At 38.4% G+C, this 26010-nt stretch overlaps 1 protein-coding gene across 2 annotated transcripts in view; it reads right to left on the bottom strand.

Annotated features, from left to right (window-relative positions):
- The window catches only part of THBS2 (thrombospondin 2), a 33229-nt gene extending 14648 nt beyond the window's left edge, over positions 1-18581 (bottom strand). Inside the window, exons 1-13 of one of the 2 annotated variants that reach the window (XM_021392137.1) lie at positions 18266-18581; positions 16853-16927; positions 15531-16087; positions 13961-14045; positions 10161-10357; positions 9269-9409; positions 8924-9020; positions 7704-7874; positions 6701-6877; positions 5016-5189; positions 4440-4567; positions 4181-4333; positions 2972-3190 (exon numbers count right to left, since the gene is read on the bottom strand). In XM_021392137.1, coding sequence (XP_021247812.1) covers positions 2972-3190; positions 4181-4333; positions 4440-4567; positions 5016-5189; positions 6701-6877; positions 7704-7874; positions 8924-9020; positions 9269-9409; positions 10161-10357; positions 13961-14045; positions 15531-16087; positions 16853-16927; positions 18266-18566 — 2475 coding nt within the window. In that variant the 5' untranslated portion in view covers positions 18567-18581. Of the gene's footprint in view, positions 1-2971; positions 3191-4180; positions 4334-4439; positions 4568-5015; positions 5190-6700; positions 6878-7703; positions 7875-8923; positions 9021-9268; positions 9410-10160; positions 10358-13960; positions 14046-15530; positions 16088-16852; positions 16928-18005; positions 18219-18265 lie in introns of those variants that run through there. The other variant, XM_021392138.1, reaches the window with a different exon arrangement.

Genomic DNA, 26010 nt, shown 5'->3' with positions numbered 1-26010 from the left:
AAAGGGATGTTCCCAGCAAATTTTAGAAGAAACTATCTAGCAAAGAACAAACACACCACACGCACACACGATCACTTACATCAACGTTTTATAGACAGCTGGCGATGTATGTTTGAAGATTACAAATAAAATGAACAGGTTTTGTTGCCAGAAAAAATACACAAGCCAGGAGATGATCTTCAGAAACAGCTGTTCATATGGAAAGTTACTGGAATGAAGTAGTACACAACAATAAGGGGAATACTGTAAGCAAGAGTTTTGGAAAATAGGCCTTTTTACTGTTCTAAAAAAGATCATCTTTGCTCTCTCATGCAGCCATAGCTTTGAAAACAAAAAGTAAATATATTTATTTTGTAACAGAGCTTTGCAAAGAATCATTATTTTAAATGAATAAAGCTGTATTTTCTAAGTCTAGCCTAAGATTTAAAACTTTTAACACGTATTCCCTTTTAAAGAAAGAAGGTAAAACATGGAAAAAGTAGACTGCAACTGTATCATTTGTTAAGAGCAAATATACCAATTAAAAAAAAAAAAGTGTTATTCTCATTGTCTCACATTCCATATCTATCTCAGACCAAAACAGAATTTGCCAGCAGACTGCAGAAATATTTATAGTAACACATGAATGTTCTAGTAATATTCTCAGATCTGTTTTAAATCTCAGCAGTTCTAATAGAATAGTCAATTTAAGGAAGAGAACTGGAAAATTTCTCACATGTATCAAAATCATAACGTAACTCCAAACTTTTTAAAGCACGTTTTTACCAAATACTCATGAATGGTCTTGACTGTCCAACTCAGTACTGGTTACTAGTGATCCAGAAATACAAAATGATTTTGTAGATTTCTATTTCTTTATGTATTTTTGAGAACAGTGGAAAAAAAAAAAAAACAGACAAAGCTTCTTCAATCACTTTCCATGTTTGCATCTGCATGTTTGTCCGTCTGTACTCTCTGCAGATTTGAGTCTAATTTCGTACAAATCAAGTAGTAACGCAAAGACCTCAAGGGTAGCCTGTTCTCACAAACTTCAGAAAAAGTAGCTATGTAGAGGAAAGAGATCAAACCAGTGCACCCAAAAAGCCTCTTACTAGATATTAGGAACAAGTCTCAGACATCACACCTTCCTCATGGGAACTCAACCTACCAGAAACAAATGTAACTACTGTGTGAATAAAAAATAAATTTACAATAAAAATATTGCTAAGATTTTATTGTTATTATTATTTACAACTATATACTTTATGCATATAGATTTGCTTAGACTATGTAAACTCCCATAAACAGCCCGAAGAAAGAAGTTTTGGGTTGCTTTTTTAAAACAAATTAGTCAAGTAGGACATTTTGTAATGAATATAACAACCTGAAACTACCTAGTATTTTCAAGGTGTTTTTCTTTCCCCTTAAATGAAGTACTTATGTCTATTAGATCAACATGCAAACTGTAAAAGACATGAATTAATCTTTGGAACAGCTTTTTCTGAATGGGTTCAATATGTTCAGCATTTAGTGAAAACTAATCATTTGCGTTAAATCTTGAGTCAACATGTTGCAAATCTTGATGACAGGAACCAAGAATGAGTATATGAACTGCAATTGCCGAATTGGCTGGAACCATAATGAGCAGAGACATCAGCTACGATGAGGACGTTTAGCATTTGAGTTTCATATTTCCTACAAAATCTCACACTCTCTTGTGCTGATAAAAGCCAAATTCACAACTTCAGCTGGATTATACCTAACTAAGTAACTTCTGATTCTCTTAAACCACCTGATCTCAAACTTTCTCTTGATCTGTATTCCTATTGTTAACAACTAAAAAAAAAAATGATTCATTTTTGCATTTCTTTTTCCACTTCTTTATTTTATTGAATGTTACTGTTCTAGAACTTCACAACAGTTTAAAGGTAGACAGCTTTAGCTTAGAGGGAGAAACTGAAATGCTTCCATTCAGGGAGGGGGAAAAAAAAAAAAAACCAGCACAAATCTGAAATGCTCAGAAGCATTGCCATTGAAGCCACAAATGATTCAGCAAAATACTTGAGAACATGCCCTAGAGAAAACATATACATAATCCACTGATTCAAGTGTTTAATTGATAGGTATCTATATCTCAGCATTCACTTTAGGGTATTGCTCATTTTGTCTGAGTTACTTGATTTGCTGCTTCAGACAACACATGTTCCTCCGTGTTGTGCCTGCTGTTCAACCAACAATGAGGCAACCACTCAGAACTGGGGACATACCATGGTAAGCAACATCTGCAAAATTTACATACAGCCATTTTTAGGCTCCTTGATGCTTTATTATTAGTTAGCTTAGTAATCTTTCATTTTTCACTACTATGACTCAGACAGAAAGGGTGGAGAACAGTCCCATGCCAGGTCTAGAGCCAATATGGCAGGCAGGTCATTTCCCCTAGGAAGAGTGAGAGCTGTAACTCCACATCTCTGAAAGGAGAGTGGCTGAACCTCCTGTTCTCTTCCACTGAGCTTTTGCAATTAAGAAAACCGTCTAGTTACTAATACTTGTTCATCTCTGTTTCCTATTGCCAAAAATTATCTCAGGCTCTGAATTAGTTTTCACAGTGTAACTCTGTAAAATGAAGGGTTGGTTCAAAGAAGCATTCAGAAGCATAAATCTCACTTGACTAACAGTGTCTCTTGACAAGCCCTGTGGGTAGGATTTACTACACACCTGCACCAGAGATTCTGTTTAGTTCTAGCTAGCTGTGGCAGCTCCTATTCAGTATGCTAACTCTACTTATAGGCCTTCTATGCATACTGAGCAGGAAAAAAACCCAAAGCCAGTGTTAAGTGAATACACATTTCACATAATCTCCCAGAAAATAAGCATGCTATAACAGCCAAAACTTAAATGAAATCGCCACCAGCTTGATGCCAAAAAACATTATTCAGAACTATTTAGAAAAAAAGAGGAACTTCAGTTATGGTTTAACTTCATCACCTACCTTCACACAATGATATGTAGCATTAGCAGCACAGACCAAGTTATTATTTGGCCATCCATCCAAATCTGAATCCTCACCACAGATGCGTCCATCACCAGCATAACCTGTCCTACATTCACATTTGTACATAGGATCACTGAAATGGCCCAGATAGATGCACTCTGCAGATTTATGGCAACTGTGTGTCTTGTCTTTGCACGGATTCTCAGGTTCACAGACCTGTAGTAAATAAAGCATACTCATTGACACATAACAATTGCAGCCAGCTGTGTGCCTCAACTTCATCAAAAGCAGATCAGTCATTTAGATGCCTCAAGATAGCAACTTTGTTTTAATTGTACAGTGAAAATAATTAAAAGAAAACATAGGAAAAATATGGATATTATGCAGAAGACATTGAAGTAGCTGGCATTTTCAGAACTCTGTCTGCTTTCTTTCATGGGTCATTAATGCCCACAAAGTAAACAGTACTCATCCGTTTACTTCAGGGTTCCAGTTGTCAGTATGTAAGGACTACTTTTTTTTTTTTTTTTTTTTTAAATCAAAAGACATTTTAATGGGTTTTTACATCCTCCTCAAATAAGCTTTTGTTACCTATTATCATTTTGCTTAATTTCTTTGACAGTATCTGAGAATCTTATGCAGATGTTTTATGCTTAGTCTTCCCATGTTGAACTAACCATAGACTTACTGAACAGAAACAGAGAGGGGGCATCCCACGGCATTTGCTTTAATGTTTTTGTCCTATCTATCAAAACATAATCTTCAATATCATTTCTTATTACTTCCATCCTTCCCCACTGGTAGGTGTTGGCTGAATGGAATTTAATGAGAAGTTCAGACCTATATCTGATGACATCCACATTAACAGCAATAGATTTCTCCATGAAAACATTTTGATTCTTCAGTTTCCGATACTCTGAGTAGGTACATAACCCTGAGACAAAGCAGTGCAAAACAGAGGAACGCCCATTTTTGAAGTTTTATACTTATTTGGTCCTAGACAAATGCCGAGAGAAAAATAAAAAAAAAATCATACAATAAAATAATCGGTGTTTTGCCACACAAACGAAAAGGTAACCAGGAACAGGAGTTGTCTATTTCATGTTATCTTTGTTTTGCACCTAAGTTTATCACATTTTCATTTAGATACTTTGGGTGAGAATTGTTCAGCTTCTGGGCAGGAAGATACTCTTCAGCATCACTTACTTGCTTTTCTGTCTTGGCAACTTCCAGCCCTACTCCATAAGGCTGACTTCCTTTATAACGTGGAGGACATGGCAAGCAGTGGAAACCTGGATTTGTGTTCACACAGCGATGGACCTGATTTACCTTAAAGCAAACATCTGACACAGCTATACACTGTAGGAAAGGGAAGAAAGAAGAAACCAATTAGATGGCCATGTAATTCCCAGATAATGAAATCCTTACAGCAGTTTCACCACACTAATGAAAATAAAGTCAGTACCTCATCAAGATCCTCACAGACTGTACCATTGCCAAGGAAACCTGCTGGACATGGCCCACATGACCAAGATCCATCTGGGTAACTGTTGCACTCTGCTCCAGGAAAGCAAGGATTTGACAAACATCCATCTGGAAAAGACACAAAAAAGTGTAAATTAAGTTAGGAGCACAAAAAGGCACATAATACCACTTAAGAAACAGCTATTCTCTGTTCATTAGCTTAGATCACATCTGATACAACCAATTAACCAAAAAAAAAAAAACCACCTATGAATTAAGGTCATTAAATGCATTTAACATATTACTGATTTACGATGAAAATATTGCAGATTGCTAAATCCAGTTGAATATGTAGCAGCCTTTCAGGCTCTGATTGAAAAATGCATCCTTGATCAAGAGAAGCCTCTAACAAGAATATATAAAATCCCACTGTACTAAACAGCACACAAAAGAACTTAAAGATGCTCTCCTGTAACGAAGATGTAATTAGCAAATTTCTGTAGTGTTAATGCAAGATTTTTCCATTAAAGAAACAAAAGCAAAAATAAGTAGAGAAACTAAATGATTAAATACCAACCAATTGGGCAATCCTTCTTATTGCACATATCATGTTGCTTAGTATCTCCCACACATGGCTTTCCTCCATACTGTGGCTCTGGACTGTTACAGAGGCGAGACCTCTCGTGGATTCCTCCTCCACAGGTAACAGTGCAAGCAGACCATGGAGACCAAGGACCCCACTGGCCATTCACTAGAATACGCAGAATAAAGGAGAAGAGCATCACAGGCAATATACAGGGGACAACATTTAGTGCCAATGACAACAATCCTTTCAGATCCCTGATTGGAGGCAGTTTCTCACTACACACAGAGGAAGAAAGATCCTGGCAAAGATTTATACTGAGAAAACAATATGCTAGAAACAAACAAGCAAATAAAACATACCCAACTGCTTTACAGGCATTTTTTGGCCAATAATACAAAACTACGTGTAGCACCCGCTGGCACGATGCGTTTCCACTTATGCTGATCAGAACAAGTACAGCGCCTTCAAAGCTCCTTTCTAAGCTCCTTTTGAACAACAGCAGCGTGTATCTACAGTACACAAACTGCTGAGCCATACCTGAGCTCCAGGACTTTAAGGTAACTATGTTCAATGAAGCACTTATGTTTCTATTCTTATTTGGTAATTCATTCATTAACTTATCTTCAATGGTATTGCTTAACTCACTATAAGTAATTTAATTGTATAATTCTTCTGCACAATTTATACTGATACAATCCCACTGATTCTGTCGTCATTACTCTTGAATTTTCTTGAAATACAAACATCTTCAAACCAAACTGTCTTTGTTCTTAGTGCTGAAAAATACATGAAGGGCAGTGGTTTGTGTCTTTGAATAATCTTTGTCATTGTTGCTAATTTCGCAGGCACAGGTAGATTAAAGAAAAAATACAAAAAAAAAACAACAACCAAATAGCTATCGAGTAACCCTGGGTAAAAGCTTGATATCAATTTCAAGCTCATATCCCCTAGAGTAGAACTGAAAGAGACAAGGGATTGAAAAATATATACAAAGTGAGAAAAAAAAAAAAAAGGAAAACTCATGAAAGGAAAGAGAAAGAGTGGAATAAAAACTTAGCTCTTTGAAGACTGATAAATGCAGGTGCAGAACAAAAGTATTACAGTATGAAAAAAAAAGTATTGATATGTACAAACCATATCTATGCACGCATTTAAAGAAGTCTGGCTACTGAGGGATTATGTCTTTTCCTAATGTGTACAGTGTCAGCTTCATTGTAGATAGAAAGTATTTCTGCTATGCAACAATAAAATGGCTAAACTTTAAAAAGGTAATTTCCCAATCTGTTAATACTTAATGCCAAATCATAACTTAGAAGGTTTACAAAACCTCACACTGCATCATTCTAAAAACATGATGAGGCAGATTAACAAGACAGTAACTACATGCAAACAAAGACATGGAGAACTGCTGTGAATATTAGGAGATTACACAGTAGCAGGTCTGCAACAGGCATCTCCGGTTCTTGAGTCCTGATTCCTCCGCAATGCCCATGGCCACTAACTGCTGAACCTGATGCTAAATCTCAAAACTTAGAGCAAATAGAAGTTATTTCAACCTCTAAGATGTAAGTTACATTTTCTGTCATAGGAATTCATTGTAATTTAGAGTTGCATAAAAAGAAGAAGTTCAAAGGAAACACTATTTTGTCACCTTGTATTTAAGACCACAGACTTACCTGGGCACGGGGCCTTCTCACATTTCTCTGTTTCACGCCCATTTCCCACGCAGTTTTTCCCACCCATCTGAGGAATAGGGGAATTACAGAGGCGGATGCGGGTGATATTTCCTACTCCACAGGTAACTGAACATGAAGACCAGGGAGACCAATGACTCCAACCACCATCTTGACGTACTGTCAGAGAAAAAGAGCAAAATTCAAGGAAATAACCCACCTGCTGCAGTAATACAAACTCACCTGTGAGCTTAAATCTTCCAATCAGTCTCTCACCACATGTGATGCACATCCACTTTCCTACTACCATCACTTACAAACCTCAACATTTTATCTTGGCCATTCAAGTGCAGCTTTCTTAAGAATCTCAATGGCCAGTAGAGCACTAGAATGTTAGACATTTTACATAAAAATAAACTTGCTTAAATTGAACAAATACTTATTCAAAATGCACATTTGGACAATTAGTGTCTTTAGCAACAACCTTAGGCACTCCTGTAGCTTGCATATAGCAGTTACCTGCAACAGTATGAACTATAGTTCTGGGTAAAGATTGTGATCCTTCTATGTACCTTAAATATAAAAGCAGTTTCATACTTCACAGAAATCTTCTATGATTACTGAATTCCTGAACTCTACTCAGCTACTGAAACAGGCCAATAATCATGAATGAACAGCAGATGAAAACTATGTTCCCATGTGTCCCAAATATGAACTGTTTTCTTCATGCAAACCTCAAACAAGAAAGTCCAGTTTGTAATATGAAAGAAAAGATGACCTACTATCTTTATATTTAACAGAGTGCCCAGAATTCACATCGATTCTAAACTGACAGTAAATGGAAGAATACTGAAAGGGGAGACACAAGGAAGAATGTAATGAGAGCTACTTTAGTTATGCATACACTTACTGACTAGCAAGCATTCACAGGAAATTCATGATAAGCTTATTTTTGCTTTGAGAAATGAAAAGAAACTTTGAAAAAAGGGAGAAATATATTACTTACTGCGATGGTCGCATTTCTTGAAGCTACACATCCTTGTCTGAATGTGTGGGCCTGTACAAGCACTCCTGGTGACATCACAAGACCTTCCTCTCATCTGAGTCCCAGAGCCACAGGTAACTGAGCACTTTGTCCAGTCTGACCAGGGTGACCAGCCTTCCTCGCTATCATCAGCTTCAAAGTAAAAGGTACAAAGAGTGTTTAGCATTGAAAATTGCTTCTACTACCGTACTAGGATGATTTTCACTTCTTTTTCTGTACAATATATGCTTTGTCCATTAGATCTCTTTTTAATTTTGCTTTCCTGGGTTGCCACTGAAGTTAGGGGAATATGGTTTGAGGTAATAAGAGATTAGCCCAGATTAAGTTCCGGATATTCCTGAACTTCCCATTCATGCAATGTGATTGCAAAAGGCACTGACCTCTGGAGGAAGAAAGACATTTTTTATCCTAGAATGCACCGAGACAAACACTCAATTCTCGCCTGCCTTTAACTTTAGTATATAGGTCAGTATGAGACATGGCATCAGCTCTAAACAAAACACTAGCATGAACATGATCAAGAGCACATTGTAAAAACATGCACTATCCTCTGAACAAGCAAAAAAACTGAGTGTATTGCTATTGTACTGTTATTTAAAACATCTAATCAACCAAAAAAGTAAAGCTGTTTTCTTCTGTAACAGATCCGTCCACTAAGGAGAAAAAGGTATTGAACTCACACTGAAGTCACGCAATGAAATCACTAAAACTAGCATCATTCCAAAGTCTAGTCCACAGCCTACAATTCTGTTTTAAATGAACCTTGGCAACTTGTTCCACATAAGTAAAGCAAGCAAAAAAATACATCCTAATCTATGTTAGTCTGTTTAATTAGGAAGAATGGAAAATAAATAATGAACACTGATACTGTAAACCAGTTAAAAAAAAACAACAGTGTTCAGCCTTGGATAACAGCACTCAAGAGGAGTATGCATCTAACCTTTAGCCTCCAACTCAGCTAGATAATTTACCAGCTTGTTAGTAAACAATATAATGACAAAGGGAGAACGACTCCTCCAGAAAGCAACTTTGAGCAGCAAACTTATTTCATATAATCCTTGTATACAAATAAATCTGATTTCTTCTTATCTGCCTTGACCTCTTGTTTTGACCTTTGTGACTCACTAGTAGTGGTTCTAAAAATTGGCAGAGAGTACCTTATTCTTTGGATAAATACTTACAATGAGAGCACACTGGACAGCATTCACCTTCAATAAAGGATGGATCAGCACAAGAAACTGGTGGGCAGGTGATTTGATGGCACACAATTTTAGAGTCCTATGGGCAAAGAAAAGAACATACTGACATGTTCACGTAGACAAGCAAATCAAGGTGAGCATATGGGGAAGGTTTCACATGTAGAATTTGTATTTGTTCTAAATGGACATAAATATTTTTTCTGTGTGATAGAATAAGTTTCAGAAATTTTGGGCCAAGCTCTCAGTAAAGGTGACCAGATCTAGACAGTCGAACTGGATGAAATGTATTGTTTGTTGCTGCAGAAAAGAATATTTCCAAAATCTTACCTGGCAGGTGCACTTTGTGCAGCTATCTACAATCCAGCTTTCACTATCTGCAAAGACTCGGCCATCCTGCCAGCAAACCGACTGGTTCTTGAGTGTTTTGTTAGGCCCAATCAATTCCCACATAATTTGGTTCTCTTCAGACTAGAAGATGAAGCAAATGAAAAAAGTTACTGTACTTTGTAAGCAAATCATTTAAACAAAGCAAAGCTGAGAAACACTACTAGATTTAATTTTTCTGTTAAGAATTCTATAGTTTTACTCATTTATGTACATAAAGACAGTGATCTCAGGTACAGCAATATTGCAAAGTAACTCTTGAGCTAATAGTACAACTAAGTTCACACAATACCAAGGGAAATCCATTCTGAGGAGGTTTTCTTCCTTTAGATGGGAAGATTTTACTCTTGAGACATACAGTACAATAGTAAACTTCTTTCAGAATATATGAAATTATCCAGAATAAGAAGTGTGGCACATTTCAGTAAAACATCACCATCTTACTTCAACTATCAAAATTCCATACATACACTTACAGTTTTGGTACTTCATGTAGCCACTTGCTAACAATGTTTTAACAGTTTACAGGTAAGGTATAGTTTGCTATCTTTCAATTTCCAAAATTGTAGTATGTTTTAGAGACTTGATTTCTTATTCTGCTTAAGAGTGCATGTGCTTACGTTCCTTTAAACGTAATCAGTTAAAACCAAGCCTTCATTAACGACTTATACTCAAGAACCACCTTACTGGTCACTTGGAAAATGTGGGTCATATCTACAGCTTGTAGCTATCCAAACAGGTATACACAGAAACCTCTGTTAACCTCCCCAACTCTACCAGTACGGACCCAAGTGTCATAGTGAAGACAAAGTTTTTCAGACTTGAAAGTACTTACCACTTTTTGGAGGTTATCAGCTAAATTGTTCACCACAATGCGGAGGCCAGTGAGCTCAGTGAACATTGTTCCCAGCTCTTCACAGGAGCGGTCACAGAACTCAGCCTTCTTCTCTGTTTTTTCACCCACATACTCAGTCGTGACAGCAGGGCTCAAGTGAAGGATTTCAGTGCTCTCATTGATGGTGTTCACTTCACCTAATTGCAAGAGAAGGAAAAAGAAGAGTTTCATATACAAAGTTCTCCCGCGGATTACAGATTCCTGCTAAAATCACAGATTGACACCCATGGAATAGCTTCATGCTATATTATACCCTGAATAAAACAGGGGTTAGATGTCACATGGTTCCAGTTATAGTCTTTCCCTTTTCAAAATTAAGAGCCAAGCTTTCCATTATACAGTCTTCACTCTAAAACATCTTTACTGCATCACATTCATTTATGAAGAAAGAAAGTGAAACAATATTCATAACTAAATAAAACCTAATAATAAATAAAACCTAAGAACTAATAAAAACAAAATTTGTCTTCTGTTAAGCATTTAAATCCTCACCAGGTAAATATCCTACAGCTTTCACGGAAGCTTTATGTAAGGACTCAACAGCGTGTTCAACTTTGTGTCAGCTATACAGAAATCCATACTGTCCCATCTCTCAAAAAAGATTTGTTTACCTGATTTAGTAACTCTGCAATAACTCAAGGTTACCAAGCAAAACAGAAGCAAAGCATATAACAACTTAAACAAATCAGTAGCGGAATGTGAGCCTTAAAACATATACTGGATATCCAGCACTATTCATTGTTGATAAGTCATTAAAGGTGGCAATGCCACAAAAAGAAAACAAAAGAACCAACCCATAAAATGACATTAAATAATTACTTCACAATCATATTTAAGATGCATGGTTTTATGTGCTTTTCTATTAGCTATGGAGTATCTACTCCTAGCCAGGGACTACAACAAACTATTTGCAGTGTTCCAGTATTTATGTAATTGTTTATCTTCACCTCTAGGATGGAAGAAAACTGATATACAGCATAATGATTCAGAAGTCTCTGTGTTGTAACCGTTTAACTGCTTTTTGATTCCCTGGACAGAATGCAGTTTTCCTACCGCACTGAAACACCACGGTTCTCAGATTCCCCCATAGCACTCCTCAGGTCATTCACTTCATATTTCTCAAGCCAACATGGAGCATGCCTTGACCGGAACATTCTAAGAACATTAATAAAGATGCAATCTCAGCAGGAAACATAAACCAAAACTATGTTAGAAGAGCTAAATCCACACTTCCTACTGTTACTTGGCAGCAACTTAAAGAAGATGCCTGGGGATCACTGCAAAATCAGTTCTCTGCTGCTGGCTTCCTGCTAATTTCCTAACAACCACATGATTATCCTTACAATGAGAAACCAGAAGAGCAGAATGTACATCCTCTCACATATGTAAATATCATGCAGTTGATCTAGCTGGAGAAGAGATTCTAGTTGGAGAAGGAATTTTACTGATGTATCTATTTAGGCATGCTTTTGTCATCTTTCCTACTCACTACTGTGTGCAAAACCTGCTTAAAACATTTGCAACCACCACACTATAGAGATACTTTCCTACAGACAATTCAACAGCAGTCCCAAGCTACCATTTCATCATACCTCACCTTCTCATACTAGAATAAGACACATCAGAGAAACACAATCCTGTCTCTGAAAAAGTAGCAGCACTTCACTGATGATGTCTGTCATGTGAGATGCTCTCATGTAAGTTTCACACTTTAGCACCTGTACCTCAGTTCAATGGATGGGCAATAAGAATGGGAAAATACTTATATATTCTGTGGTCAGTAGCATACCACTCATAGCTTTTCATCTGTGAAAAGCAGAATAGGCAATGCTAGAAAATCACAGTCAAGCATGTGAGAACCTTCTCAGGTCCTTCTGATGGCCTCAAGCCATAGCATGCCATTAGCCCTCTTCTGCCATTAGATAAGCAATTTCCGTACTGAAGTGTTATCTCGGTATTGTAAATGTTGTAAATGTAAAGATATAGTGTATAGAATTATTTCATAAATATTTCCCAGGAAGGATAAAAACAAAATTTGTGTAGTTTATTGTACCCGAAAAATTGGTAGTTGACTGACATGAGAAAATATGCATTATGGCAGATAAGGTATGCATCAGCTTGCAGAATTGAATTATCCCTTTAGGTTCCCATTGGCTTCCCCTTTATAGTAGAAATACTGTACTCAATATTCCATTTTTACTTGGTGATATTTCAAAACATTTGGTCAAACTCTCTTCCTTGTGTTAATCAACCACCAAAACACAAAAGATTTGAAGACACCCTATCTAATTCCTGAAACCATCTCTTTTATTCAGATTACAATTAGACCTACATATACGTTCTATTTTTCTACTTTTTCCACAGCAGTTCTCAAGCACTTCCTTCCATTAACAAGCCTAAAAACCAGTAATCAGTAGTTCTGAGCAAGTTCTCAGTAGTTTGAGAACAGAAAACAGTGTGGCTGGAATAGATGATGATCAATAAATGAGGTCTTATTTTCTTGCTCGTGCCATCCATTGTAGCCAACACAACTCATTTGTTGTGCACATCATCACATTTGTGTCTGTGGTCCTGCAGCAAGACACATCTCTGGAATAACCAAGCAGTACTCTTTATCAAGATTTAAAAACAAACTAGCAAGCCCATTTGATTTTTTTATACATATACATACAAATGCACTTATAAAATACACATAAGTATGTATTTACATAACTTTCAGGAACTTCAAATTGCAAAAACTCAAATCTCTCTCTCTCTTTGAAGAAGTTTACACTGCTACTGCTTAATTTCTGGGGTTTGTACAAGCAAGGAAAAAGACTGAGTAGAGCCTACTTAAATGGCTTACTCAATGTCTTATTTCTGTCACTTTGCCAGGAAACAACTGCATTTCAGATGAGAGGAGTTTCATACAAAATCCTGAAGTCCTGACTGCACTGTACAGTCACCATGTTCTTCTGATGGAATCAATTGTCTTTGACCATTTACTCAACTGCTGCCAGTTAAAAACCCTGGGAAGTAAAATAGCACCTCCCACTAGCTCTGCTGCAAAACCTTAGTGCACACTTGACAAATTTTCATTACTGTCATGATGAATCCAAAAAACTCCCACAGACAGAGGGCTCACCTCCTGGAGAGGTCAGCATGAACAGGACTAGTAAGAATACATGGTAGCCTGTCATACACAGGCCTTCTATAACAACTTTTTTTTTTTCTTATTTTGCTTTGGTTGTTTCATTAAAACCCTTCTGGGATTCAAACCCAAAGCCTCTTTCATCCAATACACTCACTGTCAAGGAATTCATTGTCTTTAAGACTTGCAGACTTGCTCATGAACCCACTGAGAGTCAAGAACAGAAGTCAGAAGCAATATTCTCAGTCCTGTGCTCAAAGCATCAGAGATTTTTCCTCATGGTAGAATATAGATATTTTCATTCATGTTTCTAATTTTTTTTGTTTGATAGCTTTTCTCCCAACTTAAAAGCAGAGACTCACAGTTATAAACCTAAGCAGCATGAACTAAAGAAGTAGGCTGGATTGTAGGAATGGTATCGCAAGGTAGCAAACAAGCATGTTCCTTTTGCCACCAGAAAGCAATTTGCTTTCTTTTTCATCATCAAATAAGAATCCTCTACAGTTTCAAACAGATCTGTTTTGTGGCTTTATATAATATGTCATCATTGGCATTCTCATTTTTAAAGTCTACTGAACAACATCAATGAGGTAAAAAAAAAAAGCCTTACTTGACTGGCTCCTCTGGCATCCTTTTTTACGTAGAACATCCTCAACTGAAGTATCAAAGATTAAATGAATATTTTGCAAAAGACCCTGTAATAATAATAAAAAAATAGAAACAAAAACCACCTTGATTTATTTGGGTTTATACAATAACTGACCTGACTCAACCCCATGCTACTGACTGGATTTAGCCATGGTTAAATACAAAGATAAAACAATCTACAAGGCATGAAAAAAATTATATTGATAGTGTTGTTATATATAATTTCAATACTTTAAGCAAAAAGTTAGGTATTTTCTGAAATAGGTCATAATAAATCTGAAATTCATAAGCTCATAGCTCAAATCTCAATTTCCATAGAGCACATTTTAGATTGTAGTTCTATAAAACGCTGGCCATGAAGTCAAAGCCAACTTTTGAAGTTCCTACCCCATTGTACTTCCATCCTTTGCCAGTTTCCCATGCACCATGCCTTCCTCTCTCCTCTGTTGTACTGACACTACTCTGATATACTACTATAAAAACAGGCTTAAAAAAAACTCAAAAAAGGAAGGAATTATTTTAAAAACAGATCTCAGTGGTCCATTGAACTGAACAGCTCATAAACTAGTTCCATTAGCACAAGTGACTGGCAAACGTAGTCATGGAGGCAGAGTGAGAGGGTGTGAGCAAGAACTTCTGATTTTCCTGCCAAAACTAGTCAACCCATAGGACCACCTTCCAGCATGTCACACTCTGACTGACAACTAGATGGCACAACAGGATGAGAAAATAAAGGGCTTTTCAAATTTTTGAAGTCATAAATTCATTTGGTTTCAACTTTAAGTACAAAGAAGCCATCCTTAGAATACTAAGACCAGATCACATCATTTTATGGACAGGAAGTAGTTTTCATTTTATAGGAAAACTAGAGAGTTTGTAATTGCTTAATTTTAAAGTGAAAGAGAAGAAAGTTTTTCCATAAAAAGAAAAAATTTCTACTAGATTGTTCAAAACACTTTGTTCTGGCTTTGTTTTTCAAACTTCTCTGTTTTTATCTTTGAAATTGAAATGAAAGGTTATTCAAAATGGCAAATCAAGACATTCCATTAGGTGACAGAGCAATACCACACCCTTCAACTCTACTAAAACTTCTTCTTTTCCTTCATCTGATTCTTTTTCAAATAAAATTTAACAAATATTGACAGGTTCTGTGAATAAAATGGGGATAGTGCAGAAAAAAACAGGTCTTCAAGATATTTCCAAGGAATCACCCCTAAAAACGTGACATGTTCAGAAGTCTTGCATCTGGAAAAGAAAGCGGATGGTCGTATAGGAACACCCATAAGCAGACTGTGCATTTTTCCTGGTCTTAGACTTTTCTTTATCAGTCCTTTGACTTTTCAGGAACTCCCAAATACATGCAATAGGTATCTGGTAATGAATAAAAACATATTCTGGAGAACTCTGCTTGGCAATACCTGTGACCTCATCAAATCCAAGGGTCTTTGTGAGAACAAAACTGCACCTATTGCATCCTCAATGACTATTTGCAGCTATGTTCTTACCTCACCAGAGACCTCCAGGTTACCTACCCTGAAATGATTCTCCCGAATGGACCCCTTCGCCACATACATTCTGCTATTCTCTGCTTTCAGCTGCTCATAGAAAGGCTCCTCCAGGATGAAGCTGTCAATAAGGTCACAGCCAACATAGAGGTTGTAGTTCTCCCCTGTTACTTGCACGGTGAGATTCTTCCACTGCGAGTCAGCAAGGTCCACATCTTCCAGGGAAATCACGTTCTGGAAGCCATCCACCCAATAAATGAGGTCCAGGGTGTTGGCTCGGCCATTGGAAATTATCTCAAACTGCCTCTCACTGATGCCAGGACCCTCTAAAGCAAGGATAGTGCCTCTAGATTGCCTGTCCTGTCTCAGGGTGGCTGAAAGGATAAAGCCCTCATTTTGCCGTATGAGTTTAACAATCTTTTTTAACTTCTCAGGTTTAAATGGAGGTATATGGTCAAACCGAATGAAACGATATGCTGGGATAGCGGGATCTGGACCCCGAAACAATTTTGCTCCAATTGTCTTTCGGTTTATGTTACTGATTTGAAGTAAATCAAAGGTATTCTCCTCTTCTTTGGCATCATCTGAAAAAGTTAACAGTGTATGACAATGTGACAACAAGAAGTGTCTTAAGAAACACAAATCTGCACACAATACTAAGTAACTGCAACACACAGGAAGATCAGTAAACTCAATACTTTCTTACTATCAAAACCATAATTGTTTTACTTACATGCAAGTTAATTGTATTTTTCACCTGTAATTTTCATTTATGACAACTCTCTTTTATGCATGTAGGCATAATTATGTTTCATAATATAAATAAGCCAATTTCTGTATTTTCACTGTTGTCTAATAAAAATCAAAATATGAGAAGCCATCTGGCCTCAAGAAAACCAGAAGCACAAGAAGTGCTTTTTAAAAGTTCAGGACAAAAAGTCAGATGTAAATGAGGGCCTGGCATTGCGCCAATTTACATTCTACTACATTTGGTCAGTAGAGGGATATTGCTCTTCCTCCATCTTTTTAAGAAGTTCAGCCCACTCTGCCATTCTATTTATGCTGCCATACATTTACACTGCAGAAGTAAGCATAACAGCAATTAATTCTGAGATTACATAGGTGTTGATCAACGATTTCTACAGAAAACTGTTTTTAGTTATTTATTATGGAATCTCCATTTTGCAGCAGATAGATGCAACTATCAAAATAAGCCCCAGCAACTACAATTCCAGTCACTTTTCAAAAGTCTTACAGAATTACTGCGTCCACCGTAAGTCAGGCAAGTCTAGTTTCAAGCCAGATTTCAGGTTTGTGAGTTACTCTATCTAAAAAGCGTTAAAACTTACCCTGAGCATCTGAGGAAACCCACAGGGTTATCAAGACAGCAAGCCACAACAGCCTGCTCCTCTGCAGCATAACTCCTATGAATAAACCAAAAAAATAGTATTAGGGAAATTATCAACTACAAATATTTTAATTAACCTCAGTATACACCATAAACAGAACATTCACGATATACTACACATACAAAATTAAAGTTTCTATCTTGCCTGATATTTATCATACATATTCTGGGATTATTATTTTTTTTTTCCAGAAATAAAGCATTACGGCATCAAGTGAAAGGATCATAAATAAGGCTCATTTCCATGTAAATGGCCCTAGTAGTAAAAAAAAAAAAAAAAAAAAACCATACAGAAAAATGTTTTTTTTTTTCCTCTGCAATTGTTAATTGTTACCATGTGGCATAGATACCACCACACAGTACTGTATAAGATACAGCACATCAGTAGCTGCATCTTTACTTCGGGTCACATCACTGAAATTTCTTGTTCATCTGAAATCCTTTGTAGGATATGGGATCTCACTAAAGGCCAGCTCTAACTACTGGAAATAGCTTCCAGGACCTCTCCCAGTATCGTCATACAAACTCTTCTTTCTCATACCCATGTCATTATCCATTCCTACAACCCACTGTACCCAATCATAGCTGGAGAAAGTGCCCTTCAACACGATGCTTTTTTTGCCCTGCAGCGCTGTACGGCTACAAGACGCATAATTGCATCTCCATATGCGTGCGCTCCCACAATGAATGGAGCAGACGGCGGTCGCTTGAACGTGCAGACATTCCTTTTTCTGCATGCACCCATCAACACACCCAACACTCCACGCACGTTTGGAAGCTCTCAGAGATACCACCTCTCGCTGAGAATATTTCCTTTTTCATACAGATCTTTTTTTTATCTCCGGGAGCTCTTGTCATTCAGCGCCCCGATGTATTACAGCTACAGTCACACACCGACGAACGCAGGGCAGCGGCTCACTCTCACCTCCCGCTCCCTGCGGGTCCCCCCGGGGCTGCCCCCTCCCCGCGGCCGGGGACTCCGCCTTCCACCCCCCTAGTACCGCAGGGCAGCGTGGGGCGCCCACCCCCCTGCCCCGGCAAGGCTGCTCGGGGACAGATCAGCCCGCGGAGAGACGCGGCGCCTTACGCCTCACCTGACATGGGGGGAGCCGACGGGGCGAGAGGGCTCTGCCTGCTCCCAGGGCGCTGCCGGCGGTACGGAGCAGATCGCGGTGCCCTACCGCCGTCGCACGTCCCTCCGCGGCCCCGCGCCCCGCGCCGCCGCCTTTATGGGCTGCGGGACGGGCCCCGCTGTCAATCAGCGGCGGCGGGGCGCGCCCCCGGCTCGCTCCTCGGCGGCAGTGACACGGCCCCCCGCCGCCCCCTCCCCGCCGGGCCGCCCGCTCTCGCCTACCTGCGGGGCGACGGCGGCCCGGCCCCCTGCCCTGTACCGCCCCGCATGGGGGCGGTGCGGGAGGCGGGCAGGGCCCCCGGGGGGCACGGAGGGGAGGGTAGAAGAGAAGCGAGGAGAGGCGGTCGAGCTGGGTTGTCGCGTCCCTAGGTTGCTCGCGGCTCCGGGGACGGACGACCTCGGCCAGGCCAGCGCAGCAGAGCCCCCGGGAGGCGGCGCCAGGCTCCGTGCGCGGCCGGGACCCGCCGCTGGGCTTCCGAGCCGCGGCCCCTCCGGCCCTGCACGTCGGCAGCTGAGGGGTCATGCTGCGGCAAAGTTCAGCCTTTCCCAGCACAGAACCCTCTCCTTCTCAGCCCTTTTTTCTTTTCACTTTACGGTGGCAACTCAAAGGCTGCCCTGGGCACCGTCGCCCAGTTGGTAAATCGCTTGTCCGGGGCCAGTCAGAAGTTCCTCGAGCATAGGTCCAGCACCCCATCCCTCTCTTCTGGTGGGAGTGTTGATCCCCTTTGACCTGGCACAGGGCTGTCCTAGGCATGCCATGTCTCAGTTTAACAAAACCAGCACACAAAACGTCTCAGTCACATCTTGTTCCCAATCTGGAAAGGTCTGGAAAGTGTCCTCCTCAAGCAGCTCTCAGACTTGTCGTTTGTCCTGCTGTGGAGCAGTGAGCACACTCCGTGTGGAAGAGGAGAATGAATCCCTGCGGTGGGTCCTGCCCTGCAGCACATAAAAGTTTCAGAATTCAAATGGGAAGAGCAGGATCCCTGCTTTGCCGAGGCTGGAAGTGGGTTTGCACATCTGTGGAAGGATCCTGCAGCTGATGAGAAGAGGCATGGGTTTGCGCTCTGAGAAGTGTGATGAATCCAGAGGGTGGAGTCCCATCACATGTATAGGTGGATAAACACCATCGATGTTTAAAAAAAAAATGAAGGTACAGAGAACGAAGTTTAGAAAATCACCGACTTTGTCATCACCATTTGAAATTCCAGTAGGAAAACATGTTGCTCTTTCAAAACACAGAAGGCTTCAAAAGGCTCGATCTGTCACTAGAGCAGAAAATGCCAACGCAAGCATCACTGCTTTGCCATTTGCCATGGAAGCTCCTTCCAACTTGGCTGGCCTTGGCCTTGCTGGGTAGTGGGAGCCAAGGAACTTTCCCCTTTCTCGCAGGGTCCAGGGGTCTGAGCCAAGCTAGGAGGGAGAGGGCTTTTTTGTCTTCCTAAGACATTTGGTTTTCAGTTTTGCGAAACCTCAAGAATTTAAAAAAATAGCTAATGAAGTTCACAAAACCTCAAATTCTACTGCGTTTACTCATTCCCCCCATCACATTAAGTTAATCTTTATATATGTGGCTGTGCAATGCATTTTCCACAGGACTTTGAACAGGACTGGCATAACTGTAGTCAGGAATCTGCTCTGGGTTTACACTTGGAGAATAGAGAGCAGCAAAGACTTTAGGAGGCCTAGAAGGTATCTAAGATAGTAGTTTACTCTCACTACATACATATAAAAGCACTTTTTACAGTGCAAATTTTCAAGTCAGTAGAAAGACAGTGCAAAGCAGAGATAAATTTTGTCCTGATTGCTTTTAACCAGCTACTCCACAATAAAACCCTTCTTTCCATCTCTGTGTGTGTTGCAGGAATGAAAGATTGATAGCATATTGTTTCAAGCTGAGTGATTTACATAGAAGATGATGACCTTTGAGGAGACAGATTTGCTTCTCTTCTCTCTCTGGCTGTGAAAATGCTCACTGCTTACTTTCCCCTGGCCACCGTTAAAGAGGTAAACATCATCTTCATCATAGGACTCCTGACAGAAAGGCTTACAGTAATGAGTACACATGCTGCTTTCTGCTGCTAGACAGTTTATACACACAAACATTAGAAACACGTTCACATCTCTCATCAGTCTACCTGCTTTTTAAGTAGAGTGTGAAAATGAGCAATGGTAATTACAAAGATCATCAAGTCAGATTTGCTAACATTTAGGAGCACTAGGGAGGTAACAGTAGTTCTCATACGAATGTTTTGCTTTGGTGTTTTGTCTTTTATTGCATTTTGCTTCAGATTGGCTCATCTGACATGAGTGCAGATACATCTCATTTCTTTATGCCACCTCCCTTCACTGCTTTCTGTCTGCTAATTGTTGTTTTAGTTTTTTTTTTCATTCTGCATCAGCCTTAGGGACTTCCATTTTGGATCGTGTGAGTGTCATGTCAGGTAGGGTACGTTACTGAAAACCACAGGGGAATGGCAGTGAGTCTGGTTCCACACTGTCTTGGAAAGAACAATGATGGATTTCCACCAAGTAATTCTTGTTTTTGCCAAATAGTTTATTGCTGATGTTTTGCCTTTGCTTATGCTAGAGCAAGACCTGTGCTGTCCTATAGGAGAAGAAATTCCCCTGAAGAAGCCGGACTATGTTATACATACTAGAAATCTGGTGAAGTACTTTTCTGATAACATTGAATATATTGTGGAATTGAGCCAGAGGACAAACTCTACAATTTTTGCTGGGTGAAATCCTGATGAACAATTACTTTTCCCCCATAAAAGCAACCTCACTCATTGAAATGGAGCTAATTGCACAAATATATTGTAAGAGTCCCTATCCTCTCATCTCATGCTGATAGAAATTCATTCTGAAATGCAGTCCGGCTAGCACAAAGAAATTTTTCCCAGCAGCTTCAGCAGAGTCTGACGTCTGAAGAGAAAGATTATTTTGATGAATGCCACAAGAGCATTTTAATTATGTCACAGATGATGTATTAACTTTACCTTATTTTTATGGAAGACTACATGTTTGTAAAATAGTGGAATTCATGCTGTCTTTTATGTGTATGAATGAAGGCAAATAAATAATTCCTGTTCTTGATGTCTGAGAGCATGAGGTTGACTTTGTACATTTCACAGGAAGTCCTTAAGATTAAATGGTTCAGCTTTTTTTTAAATTTTTTTTTTATTTTCATCATCCTGTTTAGTTCATAAGAATAACCAAAATCAATAAGATTAAGCAAAAATAAATTATCATCATTATCATGAATAGTGATAAGAATTAACTCTTTTAGTGCCTTTTTCATCTGTTGCGCATATTTACCCCGGATAGAGGAACAGAAAGGAAGAAAGCTGCAGGCTCACCCAGCAAACTGATGATTAACTTAGGACTGTTACTTCTTCTGTGTCTGCATATAGTCTTTTGTTCTTTAAGTCAGTATCCCTTCATGTCTTACAGGCTCCAACATCAGTGAATATCCTATGCCTTATGATAACTATAAAGTCCCTGTATGAGAGTTCCAATATTCCCACAAAGGTCATTTCAAAAACTCCACAGATGTCTACAATCATAATTTTGGGAGAATTCACTTACTGCTCTTCTCTTAAGAACAGCAACACTTTGACCATTGAATTAGGCTGCATAGAATATTTCTTCACCACTGTATCATGTATACATACCGGAACTAGAAGATGGCAGTATAAGCAGAAAGGATTTAGTCCAAAATGGTTCTCCAGGGTTGGTTGTACAGGTCATGAACTACCTTTTATTGTAAATATCAACTTTCTAATCTCTGGATTAAAAAATAATAATATTAACTGTAGCATAATTTGTTGATTTCCTAAGTAATTTCAGTAAAAGCTGACATCAAAAACAGATCTCATAAATGTAATAATTTTCACAAGCTTAAAGGGGAAGTATTGCCCCTGGAACAACAGGCCACTTGTAAGCAGCTACCAATTAGACCAATACAAGAGCAACGGAGTAGGAATCCATGCCTCTACTATGTAGGTTAGATTGAATGTTTTAACAGTCCTTGAAAGCCCTGAAATCTGGAAATCTCTGGGCTTCCTTTGTAAGTACTGCTGGAACAGCTGTGGTCTTAAGATCTGTTTTTCTGTTAAGTTCCTTGAAATTCAGTTTTGAAATGGAGATTTTCTTTTTTTCCAATTTTGAAATGAATACATAAGGTACATCAGTGTATTCTGTGGTGAGGCTTAATTTTCATAACTAACTATATCTGGGTTACAAAACTAAAACAGATGACTTAAGATTAGTGTGTGACTCAGACATTTCAATTTCTGAATGAGCTATTACTGATAGGGAGAAAGACCTGGGTGGTTCCGAAAATGACATACTGGAAGTATTCCAGCTAAATGCAGTTTGAACACTGGAATAAATTACACTGGGGACAATGAATTCATTTAGGATGAGGGAGAAAGCTATTTTTGACAAAGCTTTATATATGGTTTAGTCTAAGTTCTGGTGCAAAAGTGGTCAGAATAAATGGATATTGTAATCAGATACTTAGTTTTCCTTTTTTTTTTTTTTTTTTTTTTTTTAAATTCAGACAGAGAAATGTTCAGGTAAAAAATACATCCAATTACATGTGCTAACATCTTCTGCAAGACAAGATGGCTGTGGGCTTTACAAGTGCTAGGTGGTGTACTTTTGCAATAATCTCATCAAAGATGGAAATCTTAGGATCATCCATGTATAAACTTAGTTCATACTCAACAAAGTGCCTATACATAAAAGCATGTTTAGTGGTGTTAGCTGGATGATTGAGTTTAAAACTCAGATAAATTGATTCCCCTACAATTTAATTAATATCCTACAATAACTTACAGAAGAAATAGGAAGCCCTAGGCGTCTAACTCAGGGTCAGAAACTTGAAAGAGGAAACATTTTTTTATAAGAGGAAAAGCATACATCATTGCAGTACTGACTTTCAAAAAGCTAAGACTGTCTTTATTATCTGGACTGTAAAAGTATCATTTCTGTTTTATTTGCTGTATTCTGTTTTCTGTACATCAACTGGAATTTGAACTGTCATAATTAACTATGTTCAAGGATAGTCCAAATCTCAAAGCTTTTAGCCAGCTGCTTTTAATCAATATTGAGAAGTAAAACATACTAAAGTAGGTAGTAGTGTTACCTGAGGAGCAAATGAATGTAATATAAATACCTTCAGTGGTTCAGCTCAAATTGTAAAAATTGTTCAAGTGACCAGCTGTCATTCTTTCAGTAGGAGGTGAAAGAGGAGACATGAGAAGGGAGGAGAGATACATCTTTGAAGACCTATTGCCTTTTCACTTTATAAATAAAATACTAAACACTTCCTGATGTCTTAACAAATTGTAGCAAATATTTGAATGATCTCAGTCTAAAAATGATTTTTATGAGACCCATGTTTGTGTTTCATCATCATCTCCTTGCTTACCCATCTGTCTCATGAAGTTCAGGTTATTCCCACTGTTGGATGTGGTGACTGTTGTGGGGAGCTAGCTCCACCGTGCTCACTCCCTGCTAGCTAGGCCCCAGGTATCAGCACTGTCTTTCTTGCCTTCCATTCTTCTGTAGGAGCTTGAGGGTGGCCAAAGTCCAAGTATGATCTCACCAGGTACAGTGCATTCCTGAAACAAGGTGCTCCCCGATTCTGGACCAAGAGGCATAACTGGGAAGAGAAACTGAATGGATGAAAGTCCCAACAGAGCATGAGAAACATACTCAAAGAACTGAAATTGATTGGGGAAAAAAAAAAAAGAAAAAGCCACAGAGAACAGTCTAGGGGTTTGATATCTCTCCATATGTGCAAAACTCCCACAAATGGAGTCATGGGTCCCACAGGATGAAGTGAAGAGATGAAAGAAAGCAATTCATGGAACTACTACAGCTGGCTGTGGGACTCTAACTGGGAGAAAGAGCTTCATTCAGCTGTGGCCCGATAATGATTACGATGATTAAAGCTGAACAAACAATTCCCATATATTATTATTTTTTCACTCTGAGTGAAAAACCAATGTAGCTGGGTTATGCTAGTTTAAAAGTGCTGAAGTTTAAACCCACTTTGGGTAAAAATGTGTGGTTTTACTTCTGTTTACTTTGATTAATCATGTAGTTCATGACAACTTTGTAATCAGAAACTACTTATTCAAATACAACAGAATGCCCTGCATTTGCCTTTTCATTTGAATTGTGATTACTATTATTCCTCATTCTTCTGAATCCAAATCCTAAATTAAGGTAATATTTAACAATCACTAAAAATATATAGAAAGTATCTAGAAAATACATAGGTCTATAATGATCTGCAGACAAATTTCATTTCCAAGGTGGCTTGCTAATTATTCATTGGCTCACCTGGATAGCTCTTCATTCAAAAATTTAGTTTGAGTTCTTGTAGAACTCAAATTTTAATTTTATAATTCATTAGAAATAGTATTTTATGTGCAGTTAGTTTTCATTTCTTTACAGACTAAAGGAGAAAAAATGATATTTCTACCACTGAATTTTATAAAAATAACAGCTGTTTCAAATTGCTCCTTTTAAAGACATAGTTTAACATTTCAGTTTTCCATATGACTTGTGTAACTTTATTGTGATAAGAAGATTTTAGTAGGTAGCCTATTGCCCTGTTCAGGTTCGATCAAGAAGGCAGCAAGGCAAAACCCCTGCATCATCTTTGTCTAAGAACTGTAGCAATGCTGTAATTACATTGTAGTTGCATGTAAGTCCCCATGAGGCCACACTGTTGCACTTAATGAAAAGCCTTTGTCAACATAACAAGTAAGGCAAAAATTTATTAGATATTTAAAAGCTATTTAATCTTTGCACCATCACAGATAGATAACTAAATCCTGATTTGTTTCCTTTATTAAATTACTCAGTGCTGTCTTGCTGCTATGATTTTCTCAGATTCATTTCCAGTATACGTAAATTAGTGGAATATTTGGAACATGAGTAGTTGCGTGAGTATGTTTTCTGCCAAAATTAGATTGAGGTTCTTTGTTTGCAGGAAAACATATTTTCAGTAATTAATAAAAATGTAACTGCTGGCCTTTGTTTAGAATTTCTATTTCAGCCTCTTGGATTTTAAACTGAAGTTAGTCACTGCTTCTACAAGAACAGATTTCACTCTGTAAATGGAAATGATACAATTTCTTTGCCCAAACTGGTGTTCTTTCTATGCAGCATCAAGAATAAGGAATGTATCGACTATGGAGTAGGATATGTTCAGCCAACTACTGCTTCCATTCTCTCAAACAACCTTCTGAATGGAGCTGATGAATGTCACATAATTGGAGGACAAGGCTATTTATACCACATGGCCTAAGTATAAGGCATGCATCAGCCTACTGTGAACAGGATGTGAATTTGGGACATATGTCTCTCTGGTGTTGTGTCCTGCTTAAACGAATGCTATGAGATTATCAGAAGACTGACAGCTTTAACACATCACAGAAAAACAGCAATAATTTATTGTATGGTGGCTGTAGTTCAAACACAGTCCACAGGCTTGAAAGAAATCTGGCTGATGATGCCAATGTTGTAGCCATAGGTACACAAAGTTGTTCACTGATCATTCATACCATCTCAGTTGAGAGGATGTTTCTCATCGTTCTTTTAAACATGCAATAGTAATCTCTGCTCCTGTTAGGACATAATCTGATTTTATAATATAAATCTTCAGTGATTAGTTTTGCCAGGAGAATCAGTAGCTTCCAACTGTGTTAGACATATGGTCTCCAACAGTCAGATCCATGGAAGAATGGCTGTGTTGCCACAAAACAAAGTGATCTCAGATTATTTGTTGGAAAAAAAGATAATGATTGCTCTTTTCTGAGATTTGGACTGGTTAGGATGCCAATTTTCTTAGAAATTCAATCCCAGATGTAATTAAAAAGTCATCAGACTTCTGCATCACAGAAGTCTATGTAAGGTTGAACACAAAGCCAAAAGGAAATGTGTTT

This window comes from Numida meleagris, chromosome 3, assembly GCF_002078875.1.
Source record: "Numida meleagris isolate 19003 breed g44 Domestic line chromosome 3, NumMel1.0, whole genome shotgun sequence".
Lineage (NCBI taxonomy): Eukaryota > Metazoa > Chordata > Aves > Galliformes > Numididae > Numida > Numida meleagris.
The sequence above is the reverse complement of the archived record's forward strand: the minus strand, read 5'-3'. Positions and strand labels throughout refer to the sequence as shown.